This window comes from Lynx rufus, unplaced genomic scaffold (genome assembly GCF_022079265.1).
Source record: "Lynx rufus isolate CCGP_SWC_20201006 ecotype Redwood Valley unplaced genomic scaffold, mLynRuf1.p SCAF_2, whole genome shotgun sequence".
NCBI classification, from domain to species: Eukaryota; Metazoa; Chordata; class Mammalia; order Carnivora; family Felidae; genus Lynx; species Lynx rufus.
Window position 1 is genome coordinate 145,407,092 of NW_025814834.1, and position 18,007 is coordinate 145,425,098.

Consider the following 18,007-nt stretch of genomic DNA (forward strand, 5'->3'; position numbering starts at 1 on the left):
GACCTGCCACTGTTGACAACCTTTTCATTTCTTTTTTTTTTTTTTTTTTTTTTTAATTTTTTTTTTCAACGTTTATTTATTTTTGGGACAGAGAGAGACAGAGCATGAATGGGGGAGGGGCAGAGAGAGAGGGAGACACAGAATTGGAAACAGGCTCCAGGCCCTGAGCCATAAGCCCAGAGCCTGACGCGGGGCTCGAACTCCCGGACCGCGAGATCGTGACCTGGCTGAAGTCGGACGCTTAACCGACTGCGCCACCCAGGCGCCCCGACAACCTTTTCATTTCTGAATTTTAATTCTAAAACTGAGAAATGGAATGAGAGGGGTATGAGAGAAAGGAAAGTAGGTATAGAGAGGTTGAAGGCATAGTGAGAGAGACAGGACACTGGAATCTTGAGTTGTTTTTCAATGAACTAAGACTATGTAGCCTTTCTATATTGTTTGCTTTGCTGCCATAGCAAGGAAATTTGTATTTCCCAAACTTCCTTTTATTTGGTTGCCAGAGGCTTTTACACAGAGTATTACCAGAGCAGTGTACAATAAGGTTCTGGATGATGGCATTCTTCTAGACCTTTGAGAGATTCAGTTAATAAATACAATGATCTATGCCCTTGTGACTTAGTTCTACAGGAGGGATACACAAACGATAACCATAATAAATAAATATATTACACAGTATGTTAGAAGGTGTAAGTGTTTTGGAGTAAAAAGGGGTGAACCAGTGTAAGTTTACTTGAGAGTGCCAGCAGAATAGAGAAAGTGAGGGAGTTTGGGATGTAATCTTAATCAAAGTGGTCCAGGTAGGCATTATTCAAAAGAAAATGGTTGATCAAAGGCTTGAATTAGGGAATTTGTCATGAGTATCTGGGAGACAGAGTATTCTAGCTGGGGAATGGTTAATAATACTAAGACCTTAGCATGGGAGAGAATGTGTTCAGGAAATAGTAAGGAAGCCAACGTGACTAGAACTGAGTGAATTGGGGAGGGGAGTAAGAAATGAGGTCAAAATGTTGCTGAAAAGGATCTTCGTAGGGCATTACAGGCTATTATAATGACATTGGTTTTTTCTCTAAGAGGGAAAGACAGGGAGCCATTGAAGGATTTTGAGGAGCATTATCTGTCTTAAGTTTTAAAACGATCCCTCTGGTTGTGGTGTTGAGAATAGACAGCTGGGCAAGGGTAGATGCCCTAAGACCAGATTAGGAGGCTGTTGAATGAGTATAGGGGAGAGATAATAGTGGAGCTGGATGTAGCAGTAGTGAGAAGTGATTGGATTCTGGATGTAATTTAAAGATGGTGGCTGTAGGATTTCTTGATGGTTTTGATATGAAGTATGCATAAATGAATAAGGAAGATTGACCCAAGGTTATTGAGCTGAACAAGTGATGGAGGTGGGGAAGGTTGCAGATTTGTATTTGGTGACCTTTCTTTTGTAAAGCGAGAGAAGGGTGATCTTGAAAGAGGAGATGGGCAAAGAAAACTGGAATATTCTCGGTGTGTTGACTTTTGGGGAGAAGTGTTTCAAGCCTCCCTCTGTGACGGTCAGTTTCTCTTAATACTTGTAGATGTTCACAATTTATGTATTTTGTAGCCATTTTGTTGTGTGCAAAGGGGTTTGTGAACATTATATCTTCTTGGTGACTTGTATACTTTATTATATACAATATTCATATTTAGCAGGTGTAGTGCTTTTTTGCCTTAAATTCCATTTGATTTTTCTGATAGTGAAGACATCTATTTTCTTATTATTAACATTTACTTAGTTTATCTTTTCATCATCTTATTTTTAACCTTAACATTTCCTTTATAAACAATATATAGCATACTTTAAAACAAAACAAATACAAATACCTTTTTCTTAACTTACAAACTTTCTTTTTAAACAAAGTATTTAAGAATTTTTTTTAATGTTTATTTTTGAGAGAGAGACAGAGTGCGAGCGGGGGAGGAGCAGAAAGAGAGGGACAGGCTCTGAAGCAGGTTCCAGGCTCCCAAACTGTCAGCACAGAGCCCAGCGCGGGTCTCGAACTCATGGACTGCAAGATCATGACCTGAGCCAAAGTCGCTTAACTGACTGAGCCACCCAGGTGCCCCATAAACTTTTTATATTTATTAAGAGGATTGATGTGTTTGGACTTCATTCTGCTTTCTTGTTACTTTCTCTTTGCTATCTTTTATTGTTACTTTTTAATTTAATCAGTCAAATTTTCTTTACAATTCCAGATTTGAAATTATATATCTTATTTCACCATTTTACTTGGTTACCCTTAACATTTTAATACATTTAAAAATTTTTTTTCTTTGAGGGGCACCTGGGTAGCTCAGTCAATTAAGCATCTGATTTCAGCTTAGGTCATGATCTCATGGTTTGTGAGTTCGAGCCCCACATTGGGCTCTCTGCTGTCAGCACAGAGCCCACTTCGGATCCTCTGTTCCCCTCCCTCTCTGCCCCTTCCCTGCTTGCACTCTCTCTCTCTCTCTCTCAAAAGTAAATAAACATTAAAAAAAAAAATGCTTTCTTTGAATCAGTATCTACCAGTTTGAACTCTTTTAGGCTTCTTTGTTCCCATATTATTAAATACCATATAACCCTCTTTTCTTAGGAATCCTTTTTGAACAATTATCAACAGTTAAGACATTTAGTTGCCATTTTCAGTGGTTTGGTTGCTTATTAATGCTTATTGATTCTTAGCTCTTTTCTTTTTATATGTTCTTGTGTCTCTATGCCTGAGAATTACTCTATGGTAATCTGTGCATGGTAAACTTTTGGAATCCTTGTTTGTCCAAAATGTCTTTTTTGTTGTTGTTATGCTTGAGTGGTAGCTATAGAATTCTGGGTTGAAAAGTATTTTCACATCTTTCACCATGATGCTGGCAAAAATGGTAAGACTGTAAGGAAATAGGCATTCTTACAGACTAGAAGTAGATATGCATATTGATAGAAATTTGGGGAAATGATCTAGAAATGTGTATTAAGCCAAAATACACATGCAGCTTTGAAAAATCTCTACTATTGAGTTAAAAACAGTACTATAAGGCTGTCTATTCAAGGTTATTTACTGTAACATGTATATTGTATGATCCCATTTCTATAAAGATAATCACAAAACAAATACATATATGTGTATGCTTGTATGAATAAGAAAAAGGAGTGGAAGGATATACCAGACTCTTACATTGGTAACTGAAGTGGGAAAGAGTGGGAAACGTAGAGGAGGCAATATTTTCAGACAGATTTGATTTTAAAATACCATTTTTCCTCAAAAATCTGATGGCATTGATGAGGAATTGTGTATTCTTGTTTTTGTAGATAGTCTAGTTTTTGTTTTTGTCTTGTTTTCTGAAAATGAGCAAAGTTCTACCTCTTATTCCTAGAGATCTGAAATTTCCCCAGGACTTGTCAAGAAGCATGTCTTTTTCTTCATCTGCTGAGCACTGATTGAGCCCTGTTAATCTGAAGATTACTGCATTTCTTGATCTCTGACATTTTTTTTTTTCTATTGTGTCCTCTTCTTCATTCCCCTGGGGTGCTTTTCTATAGTTCCTACATGATATAATTTATGGATGTAGGTTTCATATTTATTTTCTCTTCTTGCTCTCTTTTTAAGAAGTCTTTGTTCTTTAAGAATACCTCTCATTTCATCAGCCATATTCACTCTGCTCTTCAACTCCTCTATTGAGAGTTGTTTTGTTGTTAATAGTTGTTGTTGCTTAGTATTTTTTTTTTATTTCAGAGTTCTTTGTCACCCTTTCACTTAGAGCATATTGTACTTCTGTACTTCAGACACAATAGTTTAGGGGCACCTGGCTGGCTCAGTTTGGTGGAGCGCACAACTCTTGATGTTGGGGTTGTGAGTTTGAGCCCCACGTTGGATGTAGAGATTACTTAAAATCATAACAAGAAGCTGCAATAGTTTATAGAAATTGAAGATATTATGAATATTTACTTCTTTTTATTCTAGTGATTAACCTTATAATACATTTAAATTTATATATTTCAATCACTTGTATAAAATAATAAAAAACACACTTAACACACCAATTTTAGCCATTTTTAGGACATACCTCCCCTCCACCTTCAGCCTTTGGAAAAACTTTTCTGAGTGGTGAGTAAGTGTTAAACTTATGGACTGTATGCCTTTACTCTTGAATACTATGTTATCTGTCTCTGTATAAGATTCTACAGTCAAAATAATTTTAACCCCAAACTTTGAAGTTATACCACCTTTGACTGAACATTTAAGTCTTGACACTAAAAAGTCTGTTGCTTTTCTGATTCATATTTTTTGGCATAAAGCCTATTTTTAGTCTTTGGTGGGTTTTTTTTTTTTTGGGGGGGGGGTTGTCATCTCCATTCTTTCCAGCAGTCCTCACCTCTATTACCGTTCTCATTTATGGTTCTATCCACCTTGGTATGCCTCTCTGTTCTTGTTCATCTCTTTTCATTTCATTGGCATTTTATGAGAGAGGAAAAATAAATGCACGTCCCTGATAGACCCTAAGGAATCAGAAACTCTTAAATCCTGAGTGGCCACTTCATGTCCTTTTTCCTTGGCGCACTGGGTCAAGCACTGTGATTTCCCTCTTTATTGCTCATTTAATATTGTTTTACTGAAACCCTGCTTTATCCCTGCAAGAGTGTTATTCTTAAAGCCCCAGCAACTCTTAAGACATACTGCTTCTTTCTGACTCTTTAGCTTCTGCCTGTTTATCCTGTTTATACCTTAGGAGTGGTAGTAAGGTACCAGGTACCAGAATAAATTTCTGCTTGTAAGGGTCTCCTGCTTCATTCAGTAGGAGCAGTATACAAACCCAGCATCATCATTCCATAAATGAAACAAGTTAATGGCAAGCATCATAAAGAATTAACATTTCATGAGTAATTACTAAATGCTAGGCCCTGTGCTATATGTTTTATGTTGTCTTATTTAATCCACACAATCCTCTTAGTAGGTTTCATACATATTTTATTGATGAAGCAACTGAAATTTAAGAAAAGTTGGAATAACTTTGCCCCCAGGTGGAAGGTGTGGAACCATTTTTCAAACCCAGGCATGTGTGCGACCAAAAAGTGATTATCTTGGCATAGTGCACTATAAAATTTAGCTAAAACCCTCGCTTTTCTGAGACTTTTCTTATCCATGGTATTTTATAGGACCTTCTACTTTCTCTGAACTATAGAATGTATAATCCATATTACTCACTTGGGACATAATGTATTGCTTTTTATTGATAGCAGTTTTTTATACATATGTGTCCTGTATTTTAGGTAGAAATACAATTAAAAAAAAAAACTACCAGCAATACCATTTTATTAATCTTAAGAATAATTAAAATTTTCCCTGAAATGATCTCAGTTTTAAATAGCTTTAGTCTCCTTTTATAAAACAATAGTATAATATTCATAACAATTTGGTTTTACAGATATTGGGTAAATTGCAAAGTATGTGTTCTATAAGTCTCTTATGGTTCAAAATTGCTACTTTTAAATGACACTTGTTTGAATAGAGCTGTGTACATTTGATTATTAAGTATTTGCATTTTCTAAATATTACATAGTGTTTAACATTTTGGTGAAATTTTGTAATTATTTAAATTCACAACAGATAAATATCTTTGGTTTTATAAATGAAACTCCAGAATTGAATATTTAATAAGGAAAACTTGTTAAATCAGAAAAAAGTAGTGGCTGGTTTGTGATTTTCCATCACAAAAATATGTTCCTTTTTGTTGCTGCTGTTGTTGTTGTTGTTGTTGTTGTTGTTTTTAAGACATTGGTGCAAGAGAGATGCATATTCCTGTGTAATTTGCTTCAAGGAGAGCAGATTTCTTGTATTTGAATTTTTACCTTCCTGAATGAAGATAATTGTAGAATAGTGATTACTTTGGAATATTTGTCTTAGGAGATAATTGTATTTGGGGGGCTGACTTTAGAGAAAGAAAAAAAGGTAAGTTGAGTAAATGATAGCAGTAAGAGAGTTCACATATAATGAAAATATTTTACAGAAAATAAAACTGGTTTTGTTTCAGTTTTCTAGTTCTCAATGAGTATCAAACTTATCCATCTAAATATATAGAAGTTTAAATGTACATACTACAGTTTAAATGTACATAATACAGGTAAATGGTTAAGTACTTGTTACAGATTATTGTAGAATTACAGAATTTTTCTTTCTACAATCTGAGCCGTTTTCAATAAAATTATAGCTCAGTGAAATAATTTGTTTTCTTGATGTCATAATGTTCAAGTTTATTTCTCATTAGACTATAGACAATTTCGTATTTTCAAAATATGACTAATAATATGACTACCAAATGAATTAATGGCACTTTTATAATAAGAGTTTTACTTTAACTATAAAATCTACCAAATTTTTTTTTAATGTACATAGTTTCAGGGCGCCTGAGTGGCTTAGTCGGTTAAACGACCGACTTTGGCTCAGGTCATGATCTCATGGTTTGTGAGTCCTGGCCCTACGTCGGGCTTTGTGCTGACAGCTCAGAGCCTGGAGCCTGCTTCAGATTCTGTGTCTCCTTCTCTCTCTGCCTCTCCCCTGCTCACATTCTGTCTGTCTGTCTCTCTCAAAAATAAATAAACATTTTTAAAAATTAAAATAAATGTACATACAATTCAGTATGTAAAGTTTTGACTTTGAAAGAGCAAAATTGTGTGAGTATTAGAAGGAAACATTTATTATGTTTCACGCAGTCTTCTAAGGCCAGATTATCTCTTCAACTGTTGTAAGGAATTCCTTCAAAGCCCAGTTGTTTGCATTTGCTGTCCTGTCACTTACTTTGATGTGCGTATTCTACTGGACCTTGGTCCTGTGGAATCGTCATGTGTTTGGGGCAGAAGTTTTATCCACAGCACTTTGAACATTCTTATCTTTTAAGTGCTTGAACAAATTCCTAGCCTTTTCTGAAAACCATTAGGCAAGTAGACATTGATGCTGATTTTGTACTTAAAAACTTCCTTTGTCACATTTCTTTATATCTCTTGCTGATTATTGTTAAATGTGTAAGCACAGTAATTTCTTAATGGCAAAATTTCTTTGCTCTTCAGAATTATTTCAGCTCTCAAGCAGTTCATTCCATATGCATATATAATATTTATATTACCACTTTAGGTGTTTTTATTATCTATCTTCACTTCTAATACAATTGTGTTTTGTCTTCCTAAGACTTTTAACACTTGCACTTCTTTTGCATTTATTGGACACGATGGGTTAATGTTTATAAAATAACTAAAAACTAAGCACAGAGAGTAAATTCATCATAGACTGAAGAACACTAGAAAAGCCAAAGTAAAATAACGATTAATGGCAGTTAATTGGTTGAGAGCAGAGTTGACACACTACCTTTGGAGTGTAGAACTGACACATTTATGTTCATGTTAATTATACAATTGTGGTCAAAAATTTGGTCTGTTTGAAAAAATATATAAAGAGGTTATCACTCATTTTAATTTTTTTTTTAAAAAAACATGAATTGTTCTTGTTGGAGCTATGTGCATATGCACATCATATATCCTTTCAAAGCTGTGATGGTCACTCTTATCTTGTTCTCACTATATGAACGTGTAAACAATGCAGCAAGCAGTCATTCCGTAGCTGAGTAGGATTTAGCATTCTCGTTTGGTTGCAACTGTAATTTATTGCGTCGCCTCTTCTGTTACAAACTCTTCATTAGGAAATTAGCCTTTGATTAGTGAATATCCATTTGTTTTTCTACTACTGTTGTTTTTCATTATTTTATAATTTTGCCATGTTGTTAAAGTTAGGCCTTTATAACTTCCCCACCACTTTTTGTCCTTCTTGTAGTTACCTGCCTCTTGAGGTAGGTTAGATAATGTTTACTATTTAGTATATCCGGCAGTAAGAATCACTTTGTGTTATTAGGTGTTTATGATCTTACTATTTGTAGCATCTTCCTATTAAATAATGAGGATCATATATGGCATCAGGAATAAAACTACTGGACAAGTTCAATATAATTTTATGGTAGGTGGTAAAATCACATATAGATCTTGGTTTGTAATGACAGTAATGACAGGGCCACATGCTGCTGGAAGAAAGCATTATGTGCCGAATGTGTTTTATTCTTGTTTTATTTTTCTGCTCATTATTTATGTATTTTCTGTTTGTTTGAACTCATTGAAAATTTTTGAGGGGGATATTACCCATACAAAAAACCTTTGTATGTAGTTTTCATGATGCAGATAGCTCTGTGGCCTGTGTGTTAGTCATTTAGTGCCATATTTTCATTGTTCAAGAATCAGCTTATCAACATACTACAAGTTAACTAAAGGATTATTTCTTTTCTTTTTTAATTTTTTTAAATGTTTGTTTATTTTTGAGAGGGATCAAGAGTGCACGCAAGGGAAGAGCAGAGAGAGAGGGAGGCAGAATCCAAAATAGGCTCCAGGCTCTGGAGTTGTCAGCACAGAGCCTGACGAGGGGCTCAGACTCAGGAGCTGTGAGATCATCACCTGAGCCAAAGTCAGATGCTTAACCAACTGAGCCACCCAGGAGCCCCAACCAAAGGATTATTTGAAGTAATTTTTGATTTAGAGAATCTTTTTTAAATTAAAGTCCCAGTAGTATAATTTTCACTCCCATTTTTAGCTCATTATTTCAAATAACATTAAATGTTAATAATATAATAACCAAGCATTTAACATATAGAGTAGATATCAGAGAGGATGTTAGAAAACATCTTACCCAATCTCCAGTGCCATAGTTCCTTCTACTGTGTTATTGACAATAGTCCAACCTGCTGAGCCATTCAGTTCACTGTTGTGTGAGACAACCCTTTGCATTGTTGAGTGGTTCCTGTTTTTAGTTTTTTCTTAATCTTGAGTTGAAATCCATATCTTTATAATTCAAACATACCATCTTTTGTATGGCATGCCTTCAAACATTAGAAGACTATTAATTGTATTGACTAATTATTAGACTAAGCATACCAAATTTTCTCTTTATTTCATTACATGGTGTGCTGGATACCCTTATGAATTTCTGTATTTTTTTAATGTTTCCTCTCAGTGACATCCAGAGTAGGATACTACTGGGGTGGTATGGTTATACAGTATACTCTGTCTTCACTTGCATTGTATACTAGGTGAGGCTTGAGTATATATATATATATATATATATATATATGTTTGAACATTGTGTACGGTATATATAGACTTAACTATCACAGTAATTGTAGATGTAGTATTTCAGTTAATTAAGATTTGTTTTTGCAATTAGAATGACAGTTGTGAATGTTTTTTTCTTCTTGACCCAATCTCCTATATGACTAACTGAAGTTGTCATGTGTTCTCAAGGATAATTTAAATGAACATGGGGTTTGTGAAAATCTGACAGATCTTAACTATAACTCAGCTAGTGGGCAACATTATAATTTATTTATAGCTGTGTAATATAGCTATTAATGAGCTAATGTAGAATGAGGGCAAATCCTATTATATCTTTGTATGAAATTATACTACATGACAAAGGTTGGTATTATGTAATAAGTACCCACAAAGTATTAACCTATTTGCAATAAATACAATTAATAATGTACATAAAAGAATGAAATTAAGCTAATTTTATCAAAAATTATTTATGAACAGAAAGTGGACAGCATAGATTTGATGACAGGAAGGTTGTATCTAATCTGAATTACTGAGTGACCTAGGAAGCTTGCTTAGAGGGATTACAGAATAATTATGTTAATATGCAATTATCACCTCATTTCTTCTGTAGTAACCTCAAGATGTAGTGTAGTGAGGGTGTTATAGCAAGTGCTGATAGTTTGCAAAAATACTGATGTTTGAAATTTCTAAGACAATAAGTCTAGCTTGAGGCATAAAAGTGATGATCTGTCATCTTGAAGACAGATCTGACCTTTGTACTGTTTTTTTTTTAATGCTCACAGTGTATAACTACAGGCAGTTATAGCTGTAGAACTCATTATGATTTTCTAGAAACCGAAATATGTTTTATGTAGATTTAAAGTTCCATTTGCAGCTTTTTATAAGTGTGTGAATTTTTTTCAAGAACATTTTAAAATTCATTTAAAAGAAAAATTATGTGGTTATATGATGACATGGAGGAGGACATAGTAATACTGTCTAAGCATTTTATTAAAGCAAATTCACTGAAATTTGAGGAGTCCAAACAATATAACATTAGTTTGATTATTTTAATTTATTAGCTTCCCTTTTTTGAACTTTATGAATGATGTCTACCTTCAAATGTGTCCCCTACTTAGTTACATTAACATAAACTGGTGTTGATGGCTCTGTTACATATATTTGACTATATAAAGATAGTTGGAAGAACTTTGAAACAGTGTGAAATTAGGTTATTGGTCAAATGCTTTCTTGCCTAGATGCCAGATAACCATCCGTGAATGTAGGGAAATAAATTTTGGTGTCAAAATTCTAGATCCATTATTCACTATAACAGATTTTGATGATTCAGCGTTCTGCATTATATCTCAATGCAACAGCTATGATTTTAGAATATTGTTAGGAAAAAATGTACTTGGAACATGTTTTGGTTAAGATATATTCTGAAAATTAAACCAGGAAAATTTTTTTATTATTGCTAAAATACTAGCTTACTGAAACAGTTTCTTATAGCGTATTTTTTAAACTGATGGAGTAGATTTTTTAATATCAATGTGCTAAAAAGAAATTTTCTGAAAAAAGAACAACCTCTGTTTTTGAGTAGAGAGATCATTAATTTGGGGACAAGTTAGGCATATTTCTTTAGGTGTGAAGGAAAACTTTGTTAAAGTCTTCATTTTATATTTTAACAATATCTCATCTGATCTTTTGTTTTTTTCCTTCCGCTAGATGTGTTTAGAGATAGAGGATATATCACATACATATATTCTTCCCGTGTTTTTGTGGCAAAACAGTTTGGTATCTTTAGAATGTGAACTTATGGAAGGCTCATATTAAGGCCATTCTGGTAATGAGAATGCAGTCTCCAAGCAGACATGATATTCTCATAGTTTGTCACCCTGCTGTTCAGGGGGTACCAATGAAGTTGCTTTAAATGGGAAGCGTCTGTTCCATCTCTGAACCTCTAACACCAGAACAGATGGGTGGAACATGGAACATAGAAGGTTGTACCTCTGAGGTGGTAACAGTGAAGCCACTCATTAACACTGAATTTACCACTTCGTTAGCAACATTGCTTCCTGTTGAGAAAAGCTAATATAGGCTTTCAAATTGACTGAGCATATATTTGTCTACCCCTGTGATTATAATAAGTAGGAACACTAAGTGTCTTTCAGGCTAGTTTTTTAAAAATTCTGTTGTCCATTTCAGATTTATGAGATCGTTCCTATTTGGACATTTTACCTTTTTATGTAGTTTAATGAGAAATGTCAGGAATGGGTAATAGTATAGCGTCAAGATTTGCTTTTCTTTTCATTGACATTTACACACTCTTCCCTAACACATGTTTATGTGCTGCCCATTTTTAACTTCTGTGTATGTGATGTAGAGACTCCTGCTGGGTGCTGCATTAGCACCATTTTGGGGTGATAGCATTGAATATGATCTTATTGGAAGTCTATTTTTATTGCTGTGGATGTCTGCCAATCTCAGAACAGAATTCTGAGACCTATGAGGGGCAGAAAAATTGTTGGTATACATAATAATGCCAAAGAAAAGATATTTGCAGTATTATTTATAATATTTGTTGTATTAAAGAACACATCTTGTGGAAAGAATAAGCTCGTTATAAGCACTTGTTCTCAGTTGTGATGAAAGTAATTAGAAATAATTCTTTTATTCTTTAACTAGACTTAATGTTTTACAGCGCATGTAGTTGGTACCATAAGAGATTAGAAATAACTGTATTGAAAATGTTTTAATTTCTAAATATCAGATTAAGTTCATGCTGTCTTAAAATAGTATTATTACTTGTCATTCAAGTAATATACAAGTACAAATTTAAGTACTATGAAGGAGAAGAAGAGAGCAGAAACCTAGCATGTCTTGTTTGCGGTTTTCCGAATAATAGAGCAGTTCCTGGCACATGGTAAGGGCTCAATAAATATTTAGAGAATGAATAAACTGTACTTACTACCATGTGCAAAAGGAAAAGAAATAATGGAATTTTATGCCAGTACTTCAGATAGTTCATACCTAGGGTTGTCAAATTTCAGATTCTTTAAATTGTACTTGAGGATTATTGGATATTTTGAAGGCCTTGCTATAATTGCTGAGTCAAGAAGTCAGAACCATGGTGGAATTTGCATTAGTTGAATGGGGTATCTGAGTTTCATGGGAAGAAAATTGTCTCCTCCTACACACTTTTGCTTTGATTTTACAGCTGTGTTTTTATTCACTCAACATGTTAGTCCTTTATTCACCAAATACTGCCTGAGCACCTTTGCCAAGCACTATGCTAGCTTCTAAAGATATGAAGGTGACTAGGTATAGTCCCTGCCCTCAAAGAGTTTACATCCTCCCTACCAGGGAGACAGGTAGTTCCAGTATAATGTGCCCATTTCTAATATTGCTCTTCTCTAGATGTTTTGTATATATTCAATATTGGTTGTTGTTGCTTAGCACAAAGAAAAAAATTAACCTAACCTTTTTTAAAGTTTTTCTTCATTCTTGGAAAATTACTAGGACCTCCACATAAAAAGAATGGAATTATGCTAATAAAAATGTGTACTTTGAACTCTCCATACATTCTACTAGAATTTTTTTTCATGCAAATCTAAATTTTTTTTCTTCCATTTTCTAGACTAAATGTGTTAAATGGGCTTGCCAACAATATGGATGATTTGAAGATAAACACCGATATTACTGGTGCTAAAGAAGAACTCCTAGATAACAACAGTTTTATCTCAGACAAAGAGAGTGGAGTTCATAAACCAAAAGATTGTCAGACGTCATTTCAGAAAAATAATACACTCACTCTGCCTGAAGAACTGTTAAAGGACAAATCTGAAAAAGCCTTAAGTGGAGGCCAGTCTACTCTATTTATACATGCTGGTGCTCCTACTGTTTCTAGTGAAAACTTTATCTTGCCTAAAGGAGCTGCTGTTAATGGACCAGTTTCACACTCCTCCTTAGCTAAGACTTCCAGTATGAATAAAGGCAGTGTTTCATTAACCACTGGACAACCTGTGGATCAGCCAACAACAGAATCTTGTTCAACTTTGAAGGTGGCACCTGATCTTCAGCTATCTACACCACAGAAAGCAAATCAACACCAAGTTTTATTTTTGTTATCAGATGTAGCACATGCTAAGAATCCAACCCATTCCATTAAAAAACTACCTACCTCTGCTTCCGTTGGTTGTGACATTCAGAATTCAGTAGGGAGTAGTATAAAGTCAGATAGCACTTTAATAAACCAAGTAGAGGTGGGTGAGGATAGTGATGATTTATTGGTAAAAGATGATTGTGTCGATACATTAACAGGAATCTCCTCAGGTACAGATGAATTTAGGTCAGAAAATGAGACAAACTGGGATCCCCAAAAAGAGTTCATTCAGTTTCTTATGACTAATGAAGACACAGCGGATAAAGCTCCAGTTCACTCCAAAGTAGGTCTAGAAAAAAAGAGAAAGCGGAAAATGGATGTAAGCAAGATAACTCGTTACACTGAAGATTGCTTTAGTGATTCAAATTGTGTACCCAATAAGTCAAAAATGCTAGAAGTAGACTTTCTAGAACAGAATGAAGAACTACAAGCAATAGACTCACAGAAATATGCATTATCAAAAGTGAAGCCTGAATCAACTGATGAAGACTTGGAATCTGTGGATGCTTTTCAGCATCTAATTTATAACCCAGATAAGTGTGGCGAAGACAGTTCACCCGTTCATACTAGCACTTTTCTTTCTAATACCTTAAAAAAGAAATGTGAAGAAAGTGATTCCGAGTCACCTGCTACTTTCAGCACCGAAGAGCCATCATTTTACCCCTGTACAAAGTGCAATGTGAATTTTAGGGAGAAGAAGCACCTCCACAGGCATATGATGTATCATTTAGATGGGAATAGCCACTTTCGTCATCTTAATGTCCCAAGGCCATATGCTTGTAGAGAATGTGGACGGACATTTCGAGATCGTAACTCACTTCTAAAGCATATGATTATTCACCAAGAAAGAAGACAGAAGTTGATGGAGGAAATTCGCGAATTGAAAGAACTTCAGGATGAAGGAAGAAGTGCACGATTACAGTGCCCTCAGTGTGTGTTTGGTACCAATTGCCCTAAAACATTTGTGCAGCATGCTAAAACCCATGAAAAAGATAAAAGGTACTACTGCTGTGAAGAGTGTAACTTCATGGCAGTGACAGAAAATGAATTAGAATGCCATCGAGGCATTGCCCATGGAGCGGTGGTAAAATGCCCTATTGTCAGTTCTGATATAGCCCAGAGAAAAACGCAAAAAAAGACTTTCATGAAAGACTCTGTTATAGGATCATCCAAAAAATCAGCTACCTACATATGTAAGATGTGTCCTTTTACGACTTCAGCCAGAAGTATTTTAAAAAAACACATGGAGTACTTGCATTCATCATCATGTGTTGATTCATATGGTAGTCCACTCGGACTTGATAAAAGAAAAAGTGACATTCTTGAAGAACCTATAGATATTGATAGCACTAAACCTTTAATTAAACAACAGTCAACCACATTTCCAAAGAACTCTGCTTTAAAACAAGATGTAAAGCGAACATTTGGATCATCCTCACAATCAGGTAATTTTTCCAAATTCCATAAGCGGCCACACAGAGTACAGAAAGCTCGGAAAAGCATTGCCCAGTCAGGTGTAAATGTGTGCAATCAAAACAATTCTCACAAGACTGTTATGATTAAAAGCAGCACTGACCAAAAACCTAAGTATTTCCATCAAGCAGCAAAAGAAAAATCTAATGCCAAGGCGAATAGCAACTATTTATATAGACACAAATATGAAAACTACAGAATGATCAAAAAATCAGGTGAATCATATCCTCTACATTTCAAAAAAGAAGAAGCCAGTTCACTAAACTCTTTACATCTGTTCTCATCATCAAGTAATTCTCACAACAATAGTTTTATTTCAGACCCTCAAAACTCTGACACGAAAAGGCCAGAAAGCTTCAGAGAACACAGGCGTGTAGCTGTAAAGAGAGTAGTTAAGGAATCCAAGAAGGAAAGTTCTGTTGGAGGAGAAGACTTGGATAGCTATCCAGATTTCTTGCATAAAATGACTGTTGTTGTTTTGCAAAAACTTAATTCTGCTGAAAAGAAAGATAGCTATGAAACAGAAGATGAAAGTTCCTGGGATAATGTTGAGCTAGGTGACTACACTACACAGGCCATAGAAGATGAAACCTATAATGATATTAATCAAGAACATGTAAACTTATTCCCGCTTTTTAAAAGCAAGGTAGAAGGTCAAGAGCCTGGAGAAAATGCTACCCTTAGTTATGACCAGAATGATGGCTTTTATTTTGAATATTATGAAGATGCTGGAACTAATAACTTTTTGCATGAGATACATGATCCTCAGCATTTAGAAAATGCAGAAACTTCATTGTCAAAGCATAGTTCTGTTTTTCACTGGACTGATCTGTCTCTTGAGAAGAAATCATGTCCTTACTGCCCAGCAACATTTGAAACAGGTGTTGGGTTATCAAATCATGTTCGAGGACATCTTCACAGAGCTGGATTAAGCTATGAAGCCCGTCATGTTGTATCACCGGAACAAATAGCCACAAGCGACAAAATGCAACATTTCAAAAGAACTGGCACAGGGACACCTGTTAAGCGAGTTAGAAAAGGTAAGTTTCCACGTGGATAATTTGGGTTACTATGTCTATTCAGATTGAAAGAATCTGAAGGTTTTGTTCAAATTTGGTCTTTATTAGAATAAAGAAAAAATAATTTTATTTTTCAGAGTTAATTGGCTTTAAGATGATCACTTTACAAAAAATTCTGATGTTACTCTTAAAAAATTTTTTTTTAGCTATAGAGAAGTCTGAAACCACTTCTGAACACACTTGTCAGCTCTGTGGTGGTTGGTTTGATACTAAAATTGGATTATCGAATCATGTTAGAGGCCATTTGAAAAGACTTGGAAAGACCAAATGGGATGCTCATAAATCTCCAATCTGTGTTTTGAATGAAATGATGCAAAATGAAGAAAAATATGAAAAAATCTTAAAAGCATTGAACAGTCGTCGTATTATTCCCAGACCATTTGTAGCTCAAAAACTTGCATCAAGTGATGACTTTCTATCTCAAAATGTTATACCTCTTGAAGCATACCGTAATGGCCTAAAGACTGAAGCTTTATCAGTGTCTGCATCAGAAGAGGAAGGGCTGAGTTTCTTAAATGAATATGATGAAACAAAACCAGAACTGCCCAGTGGAAAAAAGAATCAGTCTCTTACACTGATAGAACTGCTTAAAAATAAAAGGATGGGAGAAGAAAGGAATTCTGCTATTTCTCCTCAAAAAATTCATAATCAAACTGCAAGAAAGAGATTTGTTCAGAAGTGTGTTCTTCCATTAAGTGAAGACAGTCCGTTGATGTATCAGCCACAAAGAATGGACTTGACTATGCACTCAGGTAAGAGGATGTTTATGACTATTGTGTATAATTTAAACAGTTTAATTATGCTTACTTTTATGGAATATTTGTAGGAAATACTTCTTAGAATGTTTTTACTTAAGCTGCTTTTTTTGCAGAGCAGAGATTGGTTATACTGTCATTTCTATATAAATCATCAGTTGATGCTCATCAGCACTGAATTCTCTGTGCCTCATTTCTTGGTCAGAATGTAAGGTGAGAACAAAAAACAAAATAAAAACCAAAAAGCTGATCTGTAAAAATAAAATCTGCTATGGCTGGGGAATGGTCCTATGGATGGGAGGTTGACGTTGTTCAGAAGCATAGCATTACTGGAATGGCAAACCTGTTCTCTATTTGCCAGTGCTCCAAGATGATAATGGTTTCAAGATTTAGCTCTTGGTTTTCCTTCTGCTTAGGTCAAACAAACAAACAAAAATGGATTGGTGTCTGTTGTGTGTTGTGATTAACCCAAAGAAACTTCTTCTCCATTTCCTCGTTGTATTGTGGGATAGTTCGGTTTTGGAGAACTGTTGTGAGTATAAAATATTTGTTTGGGGTTTTGCAGCGGTGGTCTAATGGAACAGAACAGATGTTGAGGTTAGTGCTTGTGCACCAATAGTTTTTCCTTTTCAAAAGAACAGTTTGTATTGGCAAATGATGTAGCAGATAAAATAGCCTAACTATATTTGTTATTGCTAAGTCTGGTTTATACTTTTAGATTAGAAAAATTTTAAGTGTCTTTGTCGGTTTCTTTTGGAGGTTAAGAATGTCGATGATTGATTAACTTTGTGGTCTCGTAATTTTAGCCCTGAGTTGAACGTGTCTGAGGTAAAAGTAACTGGTCAGTGGGTTAATAATGAATACAATTACTATAATGTTGATTTGTTTACTTGGGACAGCCCAGATATTTGTTTGCAGTTTTGATTTAAGGAAAGATTACCTTGTGTTGTAAGTGGTCTGAAAAATGGTCCTGTATGAATTTCTGGTTAATACGGTTCTTTTGTACGAAGAGAGTCTTTCAAAATCAAATTTTGAACATTTTTCAGAAGAAGAAAATGTAAGAAAGGTGTGTCAGCTGTGTTGACTGAGGTGTAGTACACTTGAGAGATGGAAACCATATTTGTGGCTATCATAGCTCACGTTGAAGAAACCAACTGAAACGAGTTGGGGGAGTGAGAATTGTCTTAGAAGTTAGGAGTTTCTTATTGTTTTCAACATGTTTTCTTTCCTGTGATGATTAAGATGTTAGCTTGTTGATCATTTATTTAGCACAAAGATTTTAGCAAAAAACTTCAAATCATTAACTTTCATTATTGATTGCGCATTCAGAGTAATGAACATAAAATGCCCTGAATAAAATGTTGTGTCTAACAGCTGCTCAGTGGTGTGTTTTACCACCTTTTCTCCCAGC

General features: G+C 34.8%; 1 protein-coding gene and 1 pseudogene across 11 annotated transcripts in view; one reads left to right on the top strand and one right to left on the bottom strand.

The window, feature by feature from the left end:
* Positions 1-6,840, bottom strand: part of LOC124515732 (60S ribosomal protein L37a-like) — a 40,310-nt pseudogene extending 33,470 nt beyond the window's left edge.
* Positions 1-18,007, top strand: part of ZNF644 (zinc finger protein 644) — a 104,503-nt gene that overhangs the window by 68,242 nt on the left and 18,254 nt on the right. For 6 of the 11 annotated variants that reach the window (XM_047085954.1, XM_047085955.1, XM_047085958.1 and 3 more), the window contains 2 exons: positions 12,765-15,802; positions 15,988-16,593. The exons of 4 other annotated variants lie outside the window; for them this stretch is intronic. In XM_047085954.1, the coding sequence (XP_046941910.1) occupies positions 12,765-15,802; positions 15,988-16,593 (3,644 nt within the window). Of the gene's footprint in view, positions 1-12,764; positions 15,803-15,987; positions 16,594-16,726; positions 17,129-18,007 lie in introns of those variants that run through there. One more of the 11 variants, XM_047085960.1, reaches the window with a different exon arrangement.